Source organism: Nycticebus coucang, chromosome 5 (genome assembly GCF_027406575.1).
Source record: "Nycticebus coucang isolate mNycCou1 chromosome 5, mNycCou1.pri, whole genome shotgun sequence".
In the NCBI taxonomy this organism is placed as follows: Eukaryota; Metazoa; Chordata; class Mammalia; order Primates; family Lorisidae; genus Nycticebus; species Nycticebus coucang.
In genome coordinates, this window is record NC_069784.1 from 37,614,254 (window position 1) to 37,636,203 (window position 21,950).

Below are 21,950 nucleotides of genomic sequence, written 5' to 3' on the forward strand. Positions count from 1 at the left end.
ATAATAGTAGAATGAGACTTTATGGAATATTTTTCTTGTTATTAAAAAAGGTATTTGGTGAGGTTTCTGTATTTCTCCAGAAAAAAGAGAACTTCTGATGATGTGACCTTAAGGCTTTTTCTCACAAGTCCCACTGGGTGAAATGTTGTACATGATGCAATCCTAAACCATAATCTCTTGACTGTTTTTCTGGTGAAGTAAAAACAAGAGCATACCTTTGATGATAGGGAAAAAAAAATTCCACAAGCAAAAACCAATCTGTGTGTAGGTGAGCCAAATCCTAAATTATCACTCAATAGCAAATCTGGAAAGAAGATTCTACCACATCTTGGAAAAAGTCCTACTTGGGGAGAAGCCAGATATGTAACTTGTAACTCCCCAAAACTCCAGGCTAACAAAAGTACACAAGAATTCCTTTTTTTTTTTTTAGACAGAGTCTCACCTAGTAGCCTTGGGGTTGAGTGCTGTGGTATCATAGCTCACAGCAACCTCAAACTCTTGGGCTCAAGCGATCCTCTTGTTTCAGCCTCCCAAACAGCTGGGACAAAAGGTGCCTGCCAGATCACCCAGCTAGTTTTTCTAGTTTTTGTAGAGATGGGGGTCTCACTTTTGCTCAGGCTGGTCATGAATTCCTGAGCTCAAGCAATCCACCCGCCTCAGCCTCCCAAAGTGCTAGGATTACAGGCATGAGCCACCATCCCTGCCTAGTAATTTGTTTTTCTAATACCAGCAGACAACAAATGTTTTATCATTTGTGATACTTTAATCACAGAGGAAGTATTCTATAGCACTATACACATTGAGTACTCATGACAGCATCAGGCATTCTTAATGTTCCTATTTTGTTTACCAAAAACACAATTATTGCCTTAAGGAAAAGTTTATTAACTTGATAATAGGTACAAAGCACTGTGCTGGGTATTAAGAGACTAAAAATAAATTGATATAGCCACTGTCTTCAAGGGATCTTTTTCAGATAGTGTCAATTCCTTAATGAGATTTTGTTTTGAGTATTTTCATAGATTTTTGTGGAATTTTAGATCATAAAAAGCCAATGAGGTAACAATGAGATATGGTTAGGGGACCAGGAGCCTAGTGTTTTACTGCTGGCCTTCTGTCTTGACCAGGCCATTTAATTGACCCACTGCTATCATCAAAGTTCTTTGATTACATAAGTACTATTCCTAAGTTCCTATAGGACTTCAACTATGGTGCCAAAACACATTTGATCCACAAATTCTTAATTAAGAATTGTTTGTGTCAGCAATTTAAGATGATAGCATTTATTTATAGACTATAAGGACACTGTAGCTGCTTAATGACTTCCGTTTTAACTCTGTGGAGTCATTTATTTTCCAAAATATATAGGATTGACTTGTTAGGAATCACATTCATTTACTCATTCTTCAGGAATTCAGATTATCACAAATAATTAAAATTCAACATGTTATTATTTGATAAATCATATATCTGTGGTATCAAATCAATAGATCAGGGTAACTCTAGCTTGATGGCCCACTGAAATACCCTGAGATAGACACAAACTCCTAGTAATTATGACAGAATGTAGCTTATATGGTAATGAAAACAACAGAAGAGAAAGGACCTTGACATAATTTCTCAGAACTTTTCTCCTATAATGTTCACATTGTTCTTATGCTTCAGAAAAACAAATAAACAAAAAGAGGTCATACGTCACTGGCTGAACTTTAATAGATGGCAGTGTCCTGGTCTAAGTACATTATAACCTGAATTTTGCCCTATCCCAAACATTGGAAAGTATAAGAAAGAACTGTTCTCCATTAGGAGTCAGAGTTAACAATTTAGGACCTCACCCTCTTTGTCAAAAGGTTTGCCAATTCCCACGACAAAGTCTGTACACTTGGTAACATTCCTGCAAACTCAGTTTATGATCTCTTCAATCAAAGCCAGTTGACAAGCACCCAGGGAAAACATCTCTTGCAGGCTTTTACTAGTCTATTATCTTCTATAATCATCTCTCCCAGGCCTCCTTTGTTCTATTACAGTCACACTCAGCCTTTTTCTCCTTTCCTGTAATTAGGGACCCTGATTTAACTCAATATTTAGAGGTAAACATCTGTCAAAATACAGGTCTCATGATTACAGGATATATAATAGTAACACCAACTAAGCCTCTATGTTTTTCATACACCGTTTCATCCCTACAGCCACAATTTCAATTCTGCCTTGGCTTACCCTGATTTTACAGAATGGATGGGTTCGGGGGTGTCCAACCTGCAGGCTGCATACTGATTTTGCAAGAATTTTTTTTTTGCTTATCTGTGGTTTCAGATATCACAAAAAGTACACAGGTACCTTTTCTTTTTGCTTATCAGCTTTCCTTAATGTTTGTGTATTTACTGTGCTGCCCAAGACAACGCTTATTCTTCCAGTTGGGTTGGGTATTTCTGGATACATCAGTAGTGACAGTCAATTTAGAAGAAAAACCAAGATGAACTGAGGAAGGTCTGAAAACTAAGCTTTAACACTGCCTACAAAGGTGTCCATGATAAAAATCAAGCTTTGGACTTCAGGAAGAAATGCCCTTGGTGTAGAAATCTGAATTGAGAAAAACATTTAACAATTTCCAGAGATGTTTACTCTGGTTTATAACCGAAAGCAATGAGTCTTCTGTTGTCAGGAATCAGTCTTCTCAACAAAGGAGATAGGATTCTTCTTTAACATTTCTTTAATGTTCTTATTTGCCTCTGAAACAGATTAACACTGGGATTTTAGATGAAGAAGGAAAACCATTAATAGTTTTAGAGACTTCTATTGGAGCTAACATTCTTGTTTGGTCTAGAAAAAATTAGAAATCTCCTTTTAATCGGGGGCAATGAAAAAAAATCTCTCAAAGTGACTGACTTCTAAAGTTGCAGGGAGAATTTTTGGGAGGAAAGATCTACTAACTCCACTCTGCTGTATCCCTCTTCATCAACCCTTGGAGGATTTCTGGGTCAAGTTATTTATTATCATACGGGTCACTCAATCCTCGCTCATACACCCGCACAAAGTTGGTTTTCTGTAAATCCTTCTCTCTCCATTTCCTTCTTCCTCTCCCTCACTCTCCCTGGGATACCCAGGTCCTCCTCATCCAAGCCTATTCTGAGAAAAGGGCTCATGATTTTTTCCATGCTGTTTATTTAACTCAACCATTCTCTACAGAATTTATCACTTGCACTTTTATGTTTAATTATGAAATACAAAGTTTAATCGCTAAAGAAATTTCAACAAGTAGGCACAAGAATTGGGAAGGGAAAATTGTCTTCTCTGAGACAATTCACTGGGATTCTTCACATGAAATATGGAGAAGATGAAACTTTAAAAAGCAGATAATGACTTTCACCCTTGGGGAAAATAAAAGCATACCTTACAAAATCGTTAGGGATTACAGGGAAGCACACGTTTTCTCCTTTTCAATTTTACTTCCTTTGAGTCTCACAACCCACAGAAGTGAGTCATTTAAGAATTAAAATCCCCATTTTACAGATGAAGAAGTTGAGGACACAACTTTAAATAGTTTTAAGACCATTCTGAGAGAAGAAGAACACATTTGAATTTGACAACATGAATATTTTAATGGTCTTTCAAACATCAAATCAAACATCGATTTAATGAACTATTTGAAAACTTAAAAATAACCATTATAAAAAGAGCATCTCCAAACATTCTAGACCTACGGACTGAATGCATATTTTATTCTAGGCACTGGAGAGAAAGAGATATAAGCCATAGTTTTTATGTTTCTGAAGTATTCTAACCAGGCAGGAAGAGAATGGACAGAAGCTTAAGATAATGTCTGGTAGGTGCTGTTATAGAAGCCTTTTGGTTCAGAAAAGGCTCCAGAGAAGGTGACCCTAGTATTGTGACTTGATGATAAAGAAGAATTTAGCGAAGAGAATGGGGGTAAAAGGGAAGGTCTAGGCAGAGGGTAAAATGTACACCAACGCCTGGAAGTTTGAGGAAATAGGCCTCCCAGGAAAGAGGTCTCCTCAGTTGAACATTTCATTTTTATTAAGCTTAAAATGAAGAAAACACATAAAAAAAAAAAAAAGCTTGATTGTGTGACTGTGTGTTTGAACATCAAACATAGCAAGTCCATAGCAGTCCTACAGGAAGTAAAAATCCTTGACAAGGTAAAGTAAAACAAGGGGCAACTTCTGCACATCTACACCAGTGTGACTTGATGGAAGAGACGGTGACAGTGGGAAACCCAACACCTTGTTGCTCTTGGCCAAGGCAAGAGCCACCACCCTCTGGGGTTCCTGCCTCTACACCCCGTGTGACTAGGAATCCTTGCTTCCTCGTGATTTCCCAAATTCTAAGTTCAACTTATTTTCTTTTCATTCTTTCCTGTGTCATACTTTCTCCAAGGGATTTTTTAATTCTGAAAATCAAAAGCTTAGGCATAAAGGAATGTTTCATTTCCTGATTTTTCAACCAAAAAAGGACAAGATTCCTCTCATAAAAAGTGTGTTTTCATGAGAGGTATCTAAGAAAACATTAAACAGCCCTCCTAAAACAAAGGTAAGATGGTCTAACATTTAGAACTAAAGCTGGAAGAGACTCTAGTTTTAATTCTACAACCACCATCCCACAGACCAGTGATACATCTGTGGCCCTTTAAAACCACAGTTCTAAATGAGGATAACGTTTATCCTCTTTATGGAGATCCTTGAGAATTAATCTAAATGTGTGTAAAACATTTTCACTCCTTAGAATAAAGATCACATAGATGCATGATTTGTAAGTGTGAAGTATCACAACTATTTTCTAGGTTATTTAACTTTCATTGTGGATAAAAATATATATTATTTTTGGCACTGATTACAGTTCTACTACTTATAATTGCCTTTTGGTTCCAATTAGCTTACAAAATTCTCCCAGTGGAACATTTGGGTATTCACAAATGACAAGGGAGCAAATAAAACCCCATGATATAATACGCAGGATCCTCACTGTTTCACAAACTTTAGTCTAAGAAGAGAGCACATATAAAGCACTTTATTATATTAGAAACCATAGATGGCATGGCTTAATTTAACATTTGCCTGTTTCTCTCTCTTGCCCTCTCTCTTGCTCTGATAAGCATTACATAATTATGTCCTTCTTGGGAAAATAAAATTTTCTAAGATGAACCATCCCTTCCAGCATGAAGAATGTGTTCAGTGGTTACTAAGCCTTTATTATCTCATGCTTCAACAAAGACTTAAAAGCACCAGGTTTACCATCATCATTCGGAGGACATGATCGCAACTGTCCTGTATGTTGTCACATTCAGTAACACTGTGTCTCACACCTGCTCTAGGAAATGTACCCTAAATGGCCGATTTCCTATTTTATATTCATTTCGCTTGAAGGCAATTTTGCAGAGCTTTCAAGGAAAGAGAAAGGAAAAAAGAAGATGACAAAGAAGAAAAGAAAAAAAGCTGCCCAAATGAATCCCTTCAATGCAAAGATTGAACAGCTCAACTGATAATTCATTGTTTGAAAAAAGTTATAATGAAAATGCAGATAGCCTACTCATTCAATAGCGTTAGAAATTACTGTCGTTATATAATAACAACGCAGACGAGATTAATAGCTAACCAAAGAAAGAAAGTCCCGATATACAGCAGAGGATAATTTGCATTCTCTGGACATAAAATATGTAGGAAACGTGAGAGTCGACTCTAACATCTGACTTTCCACACTGAGGAGTGAAGTTACTCACCGGAGAAAACAGTTTAGAAAGCATGACTTCCTGAAAATTTTAAGATGCGCCAAAGCACCTAGTCAGTACAAAAGATATTTTTGAAATTCAAATACAAAGCCATTGTAACCTAGCAGGAAATTTTCTATATTTTGATCTATAGGTTTAACTCTAGATATATTTGTAACAACACGATTTACAAAACCCCTTTATAGAAAACTCAAAATGGAAACAAGGTATATTACCTATCCTGAACTCTAATCATTCCTTAGATCATGGAGGCCACAAGGTCATAAACTCATCATCTTGTTTCTGGTTCTCCCAATACAGAGTCAGACACACAACAGGCACTTTATAAGTGTAGATGAGTAAGAGCTACTTTCTGTGCTAGAACTCCTTTGTAAATGATTTTATTCTCTAATCAGTGATTATTGTTCCTCCCACTTTATAGATGATAAAACTTTAGCCCACAGAGTAAGTAATCTGTTCAAGGTCACAGGGCTAATAAGTGGCAGAGTCAGTAAATAACACTCAGCAAAATAAGCTATCATTTGCTAAATTCTAGCAAAAAAAAAAAAAAAGGAAAACACTTAACTTGCTTCTCTGGTGCTAATTATGTCCCAAAGGAGACTGGATAAAGACCAAAAAGAGGTACTTAGAAACTATGTTCTCAAAAGCAATTAAAAAATCCTCAGTGGATGGGTCACATCTTTTAGGACACAAAACCATAAAGTATGCGTCTTCTTAGAACATGAAAATTGGCGAATTAACACACACAGAGCCACTGCAAACAGGCCAAGAGACATACCTCACTTCAAAGGATCAACCAGTCCTTGATTCACACATTTAGAGCCAACAAGGCAGAAAGACTTTTGTTAGAATTTTTGAAGTTCATGCCTTTGAGTAAGTGCAGATTCAGCCCAGTTTCCCACATATCCCTTCCATGTGTGCAGTCTGTGAAACCCAACCTTGCCTAATCATGATAGCCTTGGGACAAGGGAAGATCCGAAGTGCTTTTTAAATTAGAGAAAACAATCATATCAAGTTCAGTACAATGTTTGTGGCAAATGCTATATTTTTATTGTACGTTAACTCTTTGAAAATGTATCTTTTATTTGGTAACTATCACAGCCGAAGTAATGAGTTCATTGTAACACCTTCTTTTGCAGCTATGCTTAATAAGTTGATTTGCTATCAATTTACCACATATTAATTGGCATACTATTTGGTAATAGTATAAAGAGTCTAAAAGTCATAATTAGCATGGAATCTTACCAACTAGATCATCTAATCAATGTCTCACATAAGCTTTACCTAGGGTTTCAAACTAATCATGCCCAGGGTCAATCCAGACCAATAATTAATATATCCTGAACTCTGGTTGGGCTGTGTGTTGACATCACTGCAACTTCCGAAACCCCTTACCCCCATAGGCGATTCAGCCAGGGTTGTGAGTACGTGTCTGGCCCAGGCCCCTTCTTGTAAAATCTGCATAAACTAAGCTGCATACTGATTAAGTGACCTGGCCCAAGCTCTACAGCTGTTTGGCTGCAGATGTATAACTTGGACCCACTGTTCCTTTCACTAAAGCTAGCATTCGTTAGCTAAAAATCCTTTGACTGACTTAGAGGTATCCATAAGACAATTCTGATTCATGTTACATCTGTGTCAGAAACACTAGATGCACTTGTAACACGTCTGAAAATTCAAGCTTATCACCAGCTGCCGAGGGCAGTAATGGTTCTTCTAAAGACGAGATCTGATAATTGAAGTGTGAGCAGTATCTGCGTCGTGAACACAAATTTGGCACTCAATACACACTTGCTGATCTGAAATAAATGTGCTAATTGTTTTTGTCTTTTCCAGACATCAGCCTTATTTGTTCCTAACCATGACACACTACCCCCTGCAACAGACAAATGACACACATATTTTGTCATCCAGAGGTTCTTGTTTCTGCTACAATTCTTCTGAGCATCTCCAAAGACATTATAGTACCATAGCACAAGATGGTCATGTTTACAGACTGCTGAGAAGAAATGACAACAATGTCATTTTGGGTTTTTTGGGGTTTTGTTTGTTTGTTTTTTCTGTCTAGAAAGCATAGGCGGCAGCATGCTGTGGTAAAAAGAGCGTAATGGGCTGGTTATCATAGAATTTGAGTTGTGGCCCTACTTTCAGTGCTGTGTACTGTGAGAATTAAATAAAATAATGAATCTGAAAAGCATTGTGAAAAAAATTGAAAGCACCTACTAAACCCAACGAGATAGAAAAAATGTGAATTTTTTAAAAAAGATACTCCTCAACTAGGTTTTATAAATCTAAGGAATCAGTAAAAAACAAACGGAAATAGTGAAAAGGAACAGAAGACTTAGAAAATGAGTCCAGAATTATCTCTATAAAGCTCATCGTCCGTAAGCACACACCGAGCAGTGCCCAAGATCTTCAGCGCAGTCTCAAGCGTACCACAGTGTGGGAACCGCTCATCTGCACCTCGGTCTTCAACTTTTGTGTTTGGCCGGGCTATTTCCTATTCCTTTCTCTACTACAAGAAACTGATTGGCTTTTGGTGTCTTGGGAACAGCTTACAAAATTTGTTTATTCTTAGAATTGCTCTGATCATTTAAAAAATATTTTCTGTCTGCAATGCACTTGCACAGTCATTCAGCAGCCTCCAGGGAACCACACCTCTTGGTGTTCAGTGGTATACACGCCCCGCCCCTTGGCGTCTGGGCCCGCCCACAACCCGTTTTAACCAATAGAGAGCCGCAAAAGTAACTGCGCGGCGCAGGCGTAGGGAGCCTGCCAGCTTCCACTTTCACACTCTTGGGAGCCGCTACGGTGTCAGCAGTGGCGCTCCGGTGAGTAAGCGCTTACTGTAAGACCAAGGAGTGGCTGAAGAGGTCAAAGTGGCAGGCAGCCTAGTAAATGTGGAATGTGAAGGTCTTAGCAAAATAACTAAGAAAATGCTACAAAAGCTATGTTAACTAATGTGATGAAAATGTGTCAAACGATCTATGAACCAAGTGTATGGTGCTCCACGATCATACTAATGTACACAGCTATGGTTTAATAAAAATAAAAATAAATAAAAAAAAAGTGGCAGGCAGCCGCAGCGAGTTTCCACCTACTGCCAACTCTGTGCAGAGTGGCATTCTGGACCTTACAGCTGCTCCGCCCCCAGCCTACACCAAAGGAGGCAGAAAAATCACCTTACACCAAACTGAAATACTGTCACAGATTTGTTAATAGTAAAGGAACCCATGAAACCAGTTTCTTTAATTAGCATAAAGACAGCTGCCATTTTATATGACACACAGCCTCGTTCCACTGTCCTTAAGAAGCATAAAGTTTAAGAGTACAGAAGACCTTTGACATAAATAACGTGCCTGTGAGTTAGGCACATCAAGATAGGTCATATTCTAGGACATAAAATAATTCTTAATAGATTTAAAGTGATTCAAGTCAAAAAAACTATGTTCTCTTAAAATATCAAATTAAATTAGAAATTAAGACCAGAAATATGTCTGAGAAACCCCTAAATATTTGGAAATGAATTTATATACTTCTAAATAACCAATACAAAAAAATTCAGAGGGCAATTATAAAGTGCAGGTATCCTTTGACTTAAAATGGGATTATGTCCTGATGGTGGTTAAAGTATAGTGGTTAAGAACCTGGGGGCTTTTTAACTTTGCAAGAATTCTCAGGTTTGAATCCCAGCTCTGCCAAGTTACTAACTATAACGAGGTCAGGGTACTCAATCTCATGGGTACCTCAGTTTGCTCATCTGTCAAATGAGGACGATAATAGTAATTCGTTTCATAGAATTTTCATTAGTATTACATGTGCTAATAATGGTAAAGTATGCTTGGAACTCTACCTGCACATGAAAATGTCCAGTGAACTTTAGTGGTTGGTGCTGTTTATCACAAGAGAGGAATAAATAACAGGCAATTCTGTCCACTTCTGCCTGGGCATAGGGGTAGCAGTTAACAGGATAAATAAGCAGCGAAGATTCCCTGGAGGCAGAAATGCCATAAAGCGGTGGGCACCACTGCATGGGAGGGATAATGAACACAGCAAGTGGGAGAATGGTGAGATCTGAAGAAAGAAAGGCAGAGAATGCAATATAGGTCCTTTAGTTCACAAATGCCTCCAGTGGGCTAAGAGATGTGAATTGTGGGCCCGAGTCACTGAGCTGCCACAAACTCAGCAGCCTCTCCCTACATGCCCCTCACTTCCCAATGTTCCGTCCCTCTCACTCACCTTCTCCCACTGCCCCTTGAGAAGGCCGTTTCTACAGGAAAAGCAATCACATTGTATGTCCTCTTCCAAGAACCTCCACTCTTTGGACTCCCTTGCTGATGCAAGTAAAGGGTGACGACCTGCTTCCTGCTGGCATGAGGATTCTATCCATATAAGAATTCAACAGAGAAACCGAAGGAAGACCCTTAGCACTATCCAAGGGATCGCCGATGATTATGATAAAAAGAAATTAGTGGAGGTGTTTAAGATGACATTTGTCTGCAATGGTACTGTGATTACAGCATCCAGAACACAGAGAAGTAATTCAGCTACAGGGTGACCAGTTCCTTATAGAGACTGGACTGGCAAAGGACAATCAGCGGAAAGTTCATAGTTAAGTGCTTGTGGCTTACTGAAGCTTAAGTGAGGATTTCCTTGCAAGGAGTAGAATTTCCCCTCGGTCCCTTGTCACAAGTTTAAAAACTTCACAGCTTGTATAATGTAACCATTTGGGGTCTGCTTTTAACTTGGTCTAGTGTAACTCCTTCATGTAATAAACTGAAAAGAGCTATGCAAAAAACAAAACACAACAAAAAAAACAAAAAACAAAAGGAAAGAAAAGAAAAAGAAATGTGAATTCTGTATGGCAAAAATGAAGACTGTAAGACTGTAATAAGGGATTATGTAATTGCATCTGAATTTTGCAGTGGAGTGGAGGATGGTTGTGTTAAGAAAGTTCTGGACGTGAGAGGACCAGTTAAGAAGGATCTCGTATGTTATGCAACAATTGATAAGAGCAGAAACAACTGACAAGGAGATGAAGAGGGAGAAAAGCATTGTGAACAATTTAGAAGATAAAATGATAAGGATTTAATGACTAAAATATGTAAAGGACAAGTTAGAGGAAGAAACAGAATATCCAAAGGTTTCAGACTTAATTGCAGAAGGCCAAATGAATTGGATAGTCAGGCCATCATTCGTTGTGACTAGATCAAAACTGTTGTTACTTTGACATAATTAACATTTGTAGAATATTCTACCTCCAAAAAAAATCATAAACATTCTTTTCAAGTAAATACAGAACATTTATCAAGATAGGTCATATTCTAGGACATAAAATAATTCTTACTAGATTTAAAGTGATTCAAGTCAAAAAAACTATGTTCTCTTAAAATATCAAATTAAATTAGAAATTAAGACCAGAAATATGTCTGAGAAACCCCTAAATATTTGGAAATGAATTTATATACTTCTAAATAACCAATACAAAAAAAATTCAGAGGGCAATTATAAAGTGCAGGTATCCTTTGACTTAAGATGGGATTATGTCCTGATAAACCTATTGTAGGTTGAAAATATCCTAAGTTGAAAATGCATTAAATACACTTAATCTACTGAACATCATAGCTTAATTTAGCCCAAACATGCTCAGAACACTTATATAATAATAGCTTATAGAAGGGCAAAATCATCTAACACAATGTCTGCTTTATAACAAAGTGCTGAATAGTTCATGTAATCAATTAAATACTGTGCTGAAAGTGAAATACAGATTAGTCATGTTGATACTCCAGGTATGGTTTCTATTGGATGCATATCATTGTCCTACCATCATAACATCAAAAAATTGTTATGTTAAACCATTGTAAGTCAGGGACTATCTGTATTTTGAACTGACTGAAAATGAAAATATACAGCATCCCAAAATTTGTGGGAAGGCAGCAAATGTATCAGTACTTACAGTACTAATCACTGACACTAGAAAAAAAAAAAAAAAGGAAAATACTCAAATCAATAAGCAAACACCCTACCTTCACGATGTAGAAAAAAGAAAAGAACATTAAACACAAAAGAGAAGTAATAAAGATCAGAGCAGAAATCAAAGATATAGAAAAGGATGAACAATACAACTGATAAAAGCAAAACCTGTTTCTGTGAGATCAATAAAATTCATAACCATCTAGGCAGACTGACCAGAAAAAGAGACAATACATATTGCCAATATCAGGAGAGAGAGAGAAAGAACTATAGACCCTATAAATATCGAAAGGATAATGAAGAAATATTGTGAGCAACTTAATACTATTAAATTTGAAAGTTTAGACAAAATGGACAAATCCCTTGAAAAACACAAAAGCTACGAACTTCACTCAAGATAAAACAGATAACCTGAATGGCCTTGCATTTATTACATAAATGGAATTTTTAGTTTAAAAAATTTTCCTTCTGAGGAAACTCCAGGCTTAAATAAGTTCCTGGATAAATTCAACAAAACACTTCAGGAAGAAATAATGCCAGTTCTATGAAACTCTTTTAGAAAACTGAAGAAAAGGGAATAGTTCCCAATTCATTCTTTGAGCATTACATTATTGCCTACACCAGATAAAGATACTACAAGAAAATAAAACAATATCAAATGCAGGGAGAATGGGGACCAAAGATCCCATTCTTGGCAAGGGAAAACACCCCCCAAAAAGAGGAAAAACAGAGAAATAAGCTGAGGAAGGCAGAATAAAAACAATTTAGCTAGCTTACTTTTAAAATAACAGTTGAATTACTTGTCTGGGCAGTTTCTGCTTTTACTGGCAGCCTGGCCCATAAGGGATATAGCCGCAAACACCCGTGCTGAGTTTGTAAGCCTCTGAAGAACAATGGATGTAGCAGAAGCTGTATTCAAGGCCCAGGAAGGAACATTAACCAGGCCGACCCCTGCCCAGTCAAGAGTCAACAACCTTCCAGAAGCAAATACCCATTGTGGGGATTTGGATAATGGCCAGTGCAGGGATCAAAAAAGCTGGAGCCCTGAGATATGGGCAGGGGGTCTTGTACCCCAACCCTGGAGGGAAATGCTTCCAGGTGGAGATAGGGGAAAATTCCTCTTTTCCACTGATTCTTCGGAGGAGAACTGATGTCACCATGTCTGCTCCACAGAGAAACTAAGGGGTCTAACCTCCCCTAAGGGATCTGTACACATGACCACAAACAGGAGGCTGCCCCCCACAAGGCTCAGGTTCCAGATTTCTCAAGGCTGCCCAGGCCCTTAAAGTTAATGATGATAGACAGAATAAGAACTAACATGCTTACACAGAGAAACTGAAGTTTTTACTCCCTTCCTCAGCTCACCCTCTCAGCTAAATGAGAAAATATCCTTCAATAAAAGCTGAGCAGAACAAGCTTTCAGGGCCACTCACTGAAGACCCACAGGCTAGCGGTGGTCCCTCTGCCCACGTTTGAAAACTCATTCTGGGTGTCTCTTTATCTCTCACCACTCTTACTTTCATTTCTCCCAGTTGATTGCAGCTGGTTCCATAGGTCTTAAAGGACCCTTCTTCTGGGGCAGGACCCCGGCAAGCATCAAAATGAAATATGAAATAAGCACAAATAAATTTTACAAAGCATGTGTATGACCTTAACTCTGACAGCTATAAAACACTACTGAAAAATTAAAGACCTACATAAATGGAGAGGCCAGCGTGTTCAGTGATCAGGAGACTGGCTCAGTACTGTTAGGATATCAATTCTCCCATATTGATCTATCATTCAATGAAATCCCAATCAAAATCTCAGAAGGTTTTTATTGGCAATATTGACAAAATGATTCCAAAATTCATATGAAGTGAAAAGGACCAACAATATCCAAAACATCTTTGAAAAAAAAAAAGAACAAATTTGGAGGAATAACATTATCTGACTTAAATTCTATTAGTTGCAATAATCAAGAGAGCATTGTATCAGTATAAAGTCAGAGAAAGAGATCAATAGAACAAAACACAGAATCCAGAAAGAGGCATACATATATGCAGACAACTCATTGTCTACAAAAGTTCAAGGGAATCCAGTGAAGAAATGGTCGCCTTTTCAACAAATGCTGCTGGAACACCTAGACATTCACATACAGAAAAAATCCACCAATAGTAGCATATACAAAAATAAGACAAAATGAATCATAAGCCTAAGTATAAAATCTAAAACTATAAAACTTCTAGAAGAAAACAAAAGAGAATGTAATCTGAGATAGGCAACAATTTCTTAGATATTTTAGACCCATAGCATGGTCCACAAAAGAACAAATTCTTTCTTTTCTTTTTTTGAGACAAGGTTTTCTTTTTTTTTTTTTTGGCCAGGGCTGGGTTTGAACCCACCACCTCTGGCATATGGGACCAGCACCCTACTCCTTGAGCCACAGGCGCTGCCCCATAAAAGAACAAATTAACCAAAGTAAATTGGACTATGTCAAAAGTAAAAACATCTGTTCTATAAATAACATTACTAAGAAATTAAAAAACACAAGCCAAAGATTAGGAAAAAATATATGGAAATAATATATTCTATAAAGGACTGGTACTTAAAATATATAAGAAGCTCTCAAAAAATTTTGAATAAGCACTTCATCAGTAAAGGTATATGGCTGGGAAATAGGCACATTAAAAGATGTTCAACATTACGACAACTTGGACTTCTACCTTACGAAAGCAAACTAGGTTCTTTAATCCGAAATTGAAAAAAAAAAAAAAAAGATGTTCATCATTGCTAGTCAATAGAAAAATGTAAATCAAACCCACAATGAGAACCATTATGTATCTGACAGAATACATAAAATTAAAGAGTGACTATGCCCAATGTCGGCAAGGACATGGAGCACCTAGAAATCTCATACAGAACTTGTAGAAATGTAACAAGGTACAGTCACTTTGAAAAGCAGCTTGGTAATTTCTCAAAAACTTAAACATATTATTTACATGTGATTGACCCATTCCCCTCATGATATTTACCCAAGAAAAATGAAAGCATTATGTCCATACGAAGAATTATACATGAATGCTCATAGAAGCTTTATTTGTAATAGCCCAGAACTAGTAACAACTTGAATGTCCATCAACAGGTTAACAGATAAACAAATGGTGCTAAATTCACACATGAAATGATAAGCAAAAAAAAGAAAAAAAGAAAGAACTATTATTAAATACAGGAACATAGTTGAATCTCAAGATAATGATGCCATGTGAAAGAAGCCACTTAAAAAATAATATATAAAATGTATTATTATAGTTATTACATAATTATATCATATATGATAGATATTATCATATCACATAGTATATGAAATATAACATAAAATTCTAGACAGTACAAACTCTTCTATAGTCTGAAAGCAGAACATTGGTTACCTAAGGATTGGTGGCAGGAGAGCCAGGCAATGGGCAGGGTCATAAAGGAGGGATTCCAAGGGGCACAAAAGTTTTAGGGCTGATGGATTGTTTATTATCTTGATTGCAGTGATGGCTTCACTTGTATATGCATTTGTTAAAACTTATCAAATTGCACACTTCAAATATATACAGTTTTTCATATCTCTAAAATCATTTTTCAACAAGTGGTACTACCAGTGATCCAAGGAGTAGTTGCTACAGCAGACTGGATTATGAAGAGGACATGGAGGGGCTGAACGTGAGCTTGAACTATTTCCCCAACAAGCTCATCCGTGGGTGTGGGAGAAGAAATGAGTGAGAGTGTGTGAGGGAGCCTGACGTAACCAGACAAAAGGTTGAGTTGTACACATTTGAGTATATTTATATGCTATAGGAAAAGACCCAGTGGAGAGAACAAAGCTGAAAATTTAGGTGTCAAGAGCCAGCTAATGGAATCCCACGGTGTCCAACTTGTTTTTTTTTAAGAGATGAGGTCTCGCTCTTGCTCAGGCTGATCTTGAACTCCTGAGCTCAAACAATCCACCTGCCTCAGCCTCCCAGAGTGCTAGGATTACAGGCGTGAGACACCATACCTGGCACCTTTTTTCTCTTCTGCCACACATTGGAAGAATAAGAGTTGTCTTGGCCCACACATTAAATACACAAACACAACGGAAAAGTTGATCAGCAACCAAGAGAAAAGGTCCATGCATACTTTCCATGCTATCCACAGATAGACAAAACAGTTCTCAAAATATTTGCATGCAACCCTGTAGGCCCCCAGGCCACAGGTTGGATACCCCTGGATTATGAGATAGAAAATCTAAGGAGAAAGATATGTCTTGACAAAGAAGAACTTTCTGGCTACAAATACAGGTATGTTTTGTGATTGAGAGATGGGAGATTGCACTGACTAAAGTGTTGACAGAATTCAAGTTTGTTATTCTCTCTCCTCCTTACCTGAAAAGAATGAGGTTTGAGAGTGTGAACTAAAAATATTAGAGCTGTCCCCTCAGCAACAGACTGACTGGACTCCCTCTTGACCAAGAAGATCCCTAAACCTGAGTTGCTGGCCATGAGAAAGATCAGACCTGCCTCATCCTGCACCTCCCCTTAGAGATGTCCTCTGTGACTCACTAACAGCCCTAAGGCTATACAGGACCTACCTACAGGTCTTCAATATGCATAACAAACCACTTGAGTCTGTCTGGTACTTTGTCTTCGACTAACAGACCTTTTATCTTAAGCATTCCTTTTCACTGACTCCTGGTCTTTCAGACAGAGCCTAATGCTTGCAGCCATTTATAAGCTAAAGAATCTTTAAAACCACCTAGAAACTATAAGCTTCCGCTTCTAGATGTCCCACCTTTTGGAGTCAAACCAATGTATGTTTCCACATATTGATTTATGACCTCACTTGTAATTCCTGTCTCCCTAAAACCAAACTGTAACCCCACACGCTCAAGGCTTCTTGGGTGTGCCTCTGGATCATAGTCCTCAAATTTGGCTCATAATAAACCTCCTTAAATCCTTTCACTGAGTATGGCTTCTTTTCCGTGGACAAGAAGAACAAGATACTTACAAAGAATGGTAGAGCTTTAGAATAGTAATTAGTTATAGCAATTGAAGTGGCAGTTGGCGATAAATGTTCGTTGGAGGGGAAGTCTTATGTAACAAAATGGTGGAAAATAAAATAGATGTAAGCAAATAAAACAGCTATCACTTCCTTCCGTGCACAATGGATTATGGTCCAATGGTGCCCCTCTGCTTTCTCTTTGTCTGCTAACAAAATTTCACTCATGTGCTAATCTTTCTATTTCTCTCTTTTCCCTCAGTGCATGATAGGTTTTTAATAAGTGCTTTCTTCAACTCTGTTGGGAAATGTTTCCAACTTACTCATGAAACAAAAAATAATTTAATGAACAGCTGTGTTCTGCCATAAGCTTTGTCGAATCTGAACATGATACCCCAGTTAACACAATACTTGAACCAAATATAGGCCTACTGGCCAAGAGAGATTTTATCACCAGCAAGCACGAACATGCTCATTTACTCGTCACATTTCATATATTATGTGAATAATGCCCAGAGACCCACTAAGAATGTCAGGTATTACTATGGGCAGGCAAAAATTCATGCCTGGGCAAACATGGCCACTGGCAAGCTAACCAGGTAGTTCCTCCACCCCCCACACATGAACTGTTAATGTATTAAAGCCATGCAAATTAGGTCATGCCCATAGGTCCTAGGGTTGGGAAAAAAAATGCTCTGAAAGAGTATGAAATTTTTTAATAAAAATGATAATTATGACCCACAGCACTGATGCTATTTTTCTCTAGTGTTCTAATGCTCACTGTCACTTTGGCATTGGTAAATACGGGGAAGGTTAATAAAATAGTTCCTCTCATATCATGTGAAATTCCTGAAGCTGAAAGCATGCAATCAGTTTCTAAAACCCAGAGTTTTATTCTTTAAGCGGTAATAAATCATCCATTAAATATGACAAATTATAATTTGGATAGTACCTGCCAAAACAGGCTGTGCGCGTCTCCTCTCAGAAGTTCCACCGTATCCCCTGCCTGGATGTGTAAGGGTGGTCCTTCATGGAGAGCTGGGGGTGGCGTTCCAGAATAGTTCCTAATGACCTGCATCTTTGGTAAACCTGAAAACAAGCAATGTCTATTTTAGAATTGAGAAAATAATAACATGTGAAGTTTGCATGTACTTTAAAACAAAAGAGCCATTATTAAAATTAAACATTTTTAATACCACCAAATTCAAGTGAATACTCACAGTAACTACAAAGGACTGCTTTTCAACTTTCTCATTATGTAAGATGGTAATAGAATAAGACGCATATTTATCCCCTGATCCCTCACCATCAATCTCCCTTTTTGTTGGAAAAATATTTTTCTTGCAGCTGATGCCTGCTTCATAAAAAACACATCACGTACGGTTTAATGGAAAAGAATCAATTTTTTCATCAACTCTATCCTTTCTGCCTATTACTTTCCTCTTGGGCATTGGCTGATTTCATCACCGAGGAGGCTCACCCTTTCTGTGTATGTATCACATGGCCCCGTATAAGGCTCATATCTTAAGGTTATCTTTGTAATTCAAAAGCAAAAAGGTGATGGATGTGCCACTGCAATACTTAAGACATTTATATGGAGAAACTCTTCAGGCTCAAATTCAGGCTTGCAAAACAGACCCATTAAAGAGGACGTGTCCAAGCCAATAGCATCAACAATATTTGAAATACAGATCCATCCTTTCTCTTTGTATCTCTCTGAATGAACAATGCAGACTCCAGTTCAATATTTCATTTTTGAGAACAGCAGTTTCAATTGCACACGGGCCTAATTGCACCAATAGCGCTCACTGTGGACAACCTCACAGTCACTTTTTCATTTAGAGGTGAAGCTGCTTCCTATAAGAGACAGATAACTCATAAACATGGCATGTGTTACCATTTAGGCACGTAAGCCACTGCTTATAAAACTTCAGGACTTTTTGTTCTAATAACAAACCATGGTGAAGCTGTAACTGGCTGAAAACGTTACACTCAACACATAAAGAAGCATGAATGACTGTCATTCTGTTTTCGATGTCCAAGTTACCGAGAAAAAAATCTCAAAAGCTACATGACCTGCTCCTGCAATCAGTTTAATAAAGTCACCAAAATCCTTTGCAACAACTGCCTCAGAGAGGGGAACACAAGGGTAGCTACAAATGAAACAGAATTGAAAAGTATGAGTCAACACTTTCTGATCCATACAGTCAATCAGAAGGCCGAGGGCTGAAAAACACTGTACCCTGTGCCCCAGTTTAACTGGTGTGATTGCCAAGGCGTGTCGGGAGTTGCTACATCTCCCCTTTGCCTCTAGTGCCAGAGAAGCCCTGGAGGGATGACATTCATCTCACATCCTTGGGGAGCATCTCCCTACCAGATGTTCTGAGGTGGCACCCTAACACAAACAGCAGACTTCATTGCCTTCCCCAAAAACAACATTCCAGGAGAACTCTTCTTGCTGAAATGTTTATCAGACTTGTTCTCAACACACCTGTAAATGCCTTCAGTATAGAGGGAGGCAATTTTACACCTTCTATGAAGTTGCTGTGGTTAATTTTACAATGAAAGCTGAACATTCCTTACACACCATAACTGGTTTAGACGTTCCATGCGTGGAAGAGGATGCAGTCTAAAGTTGAATTTCTAAGATAAAGTCTAGTTTGCATGACAGGTATTCCACATTTGGGCATCAGAAGTGTAGTCAGCCTCCATTTTATGAAGCATTTCTAGGACAAGAAAAGCATCTCATTTGGTAAACTCCTTGAGTGTTTGGTTTTTGTGACAATTTTTAAGTAGAGGCTAAAGTCAAGGAAAAGGAGTTTTTAAACTTGAAGGAGCTGATGTGGCTTCAAATACTGGGGGCAGTCGTGAGCCCCGGTCTTTGCTGCAGTTGTCTGTTGCCAAGAGCCACGGGGGTGAAAGTGAGCAGTGTCACACGGCAAGGATGGGAACGGCAGTTCTTTTCTTGCCAACACGCCCAAGTTAGCTGTTCTCAAGAAGACATGGTTGAAAATTCATGGAGTGTTTAGGGAAAAAAAAATAATAACTTTGATGACATTTCACCACCCAAATTGATACAAGGCACTAAAACACAGACATACCCGGGCTACGTAAAAGGTGGTAAGATGTCTACATGGGGCAAGGCTGCCTCATCTACCTTTTTTTTGTGTGGTTTTTGGCCGGGGCTAGATTTGAACCGGCCACCTCTGGCATATGGGACCGGCACCCTACTCCTTGAGCCACAGGCGCCACCCCTCATCTATCTTTTTATAAAGATGGACTGGAATGCCCATAACACATGGCCAGGGAAAATTATATAACATTTAAAATTAAAAAGGGTACGTATATGAACATGTGCTTTGCTGTGCTGCAAAGTGGGAATGATGGACTGTGCGTTTATAGTCCTACTTATTCCTACTTGTTTCACTTATTCTATCTTTTCTGCTATTAGTCTCTTCTTGGATATGCGCTTCATTAGGAAAGTTCATCGAGAAGCACACTAACATAGGTATGTTGCTGACCTCCCTCCTAAAGCAAAAATATATAACTCTTGCCAAGAATTATAGTTGAGCCCAGCCAGGAAATAGCCAATAGGACATGGCAATTAGCCTCAAGTCAGCCATAACCAGCTTGCAAAGTACAGAGTTTATTTGATCATCTGAGTGTGTGTGTGTGCATGGAATGAGTTGGCTCTATGATATAACAAAATTTATATATTTTTCTGTCATGTGTTAGGGTGATCTTTGCTATCTATTTCTGATTTCAACATTATCTGTTGTCAAGGTTACAGGGCTACAGAGATGAAGAGAGCAAAGGAATGAAACGAAGGTAGCAGGACAGGATGAATCCTGACACTTTGCCCCTGTATACTGATGCTAGCCTATGCTGGGTGTTCTATAAATAATACTGATGGGATGAATGGTGTCTTTCTAAAAGGCCCTTTTATATTCCCTCCTTTTACAAAAAAAGAGCACGATAACATTGCCAAGGAGGAAAACATAATCACATTAACTCATAGATTTTTTTTTTTCTAAAAGCAATTAATGTAAGAGAATGGGTGAAGCTTCATGTCAGCGCGCACCCATCAATATAATTCTTAACACAATCTACCGCCACAGCGGGCATCGCACTTCACAAATGAGATTGAGAACAGAGAATAAATTAGATTTACAGATGCTCATATTTTGAATGGCCATTTAGTTTTAATTTAAGTTTTCCTCTCCTCTTATAAAATATGGCTGACAGGTTTTAACCTCTGTTGAAAAATGTCCAGAACAGTCACCACATGTCCCTGTGACAGCTGAGTCACTGCTGCATATAGTTTATTATAAAGGTCTTCCAGAAACTTATTCAGAAATCTCTCTCTATGCAACCTTTCTCTATTAACCTGCCTCCTTCCATCTGGAATTATGCTGAAAGCAGCAAATCTCCCTTTTATAGATTAGCATTTTAAAATTTGTTCATGCTCAAAATCCCTCGGTTCCTTAAAAAATGCCATCCATATTTTCTCTTCGCTAACCATATTCCAAAGGATTCTGAGATGCAAAACATCATGAACTATAAAAGTAGAACTGTAGGTTTCCTCATTGACACTAAGTGCAAATAAAAGTTTATCCTTTAAAAAAGACCAAAAAAATACATTTTTTTACATTATAAACTCATAAGTCATCCCAAAAAGCCACTTCATTCTTAGAAAAAACAAAATCTTTGTCAGTGTAATTGGTTTCTTTGCACTCCAGAACTGCATTTACAGTGGATATGTTAATATAACTACAATACTGCTCACCAAAATCTGAATATTTATACCGTAACTATTATACCTTCACAAATTGAGTGCAAAATAATATTATGTAATTTCAACACACAGGTTGGGCAATCTTGGAAATAACCAAAGCTATACAATTATCTTTATATTTATCTAAGGGAATATGATGAAAACAGCTAAGTCAAAGTTGTATCTCCTGCAAAATGTTTAGTTATTTTAGTTTGTTTTATTCCCTGCAACAAATGTTTTTTGTATAGCTAACTATATCCTTATTAGAAAACTTGTGGATAATTTTGCCCTTTGTCCTCTGTCCACACTAGTAATCGTACTTGATCTTAAATCAGACAAGATCCTCCAGCCATCTTTACATATGAGGAATTAACACACAGAAGAATTAGAATATTAAAATAATGGTTATACTCCAGGAGTACTCTTGAGTTCTGGTTAAATAAAACTTAAGCC

At 37.8% G+C, this 21,950-nt stretch overlaps 1 protein-coding gene and 1 pseudogene across 3 annotated transcripts in view; one reads left to right on the top strand and one right to left on the bottom strand.

Annotated features, from left to right (window-relative positions):
- Positions 1-21,950, bottom strand: part of VAV3 (vav guanine nucleotide exchange factor 3) — a 427,744-nt gene that overhangs the window by 47,548 nt on the left and 358,246 nt on the right. For all 3 annotated transcript variants that reach the window (XR_008380216.1, XM_053591975.1, XM_053591974.1), the window contains exon 20: positions 17,676-17,812. Coding sequence is in view for 2 of the 3 variants with exons in the window: in XM_053591975.1 (XP_053447950.1) it covers positions 17,676-17,812 (137 nt within the window). In the remaining variant the exon portion in view is untranslated. The remainder of the gene's footprint in view (positions 1-17,675; positions 17,813-21,950) is intronic.
- LOC128586422 (eukaryotic translation initiation factor 1-like) lies at positions 10,038-10,359 on the top strand (annotated as a pseudogene).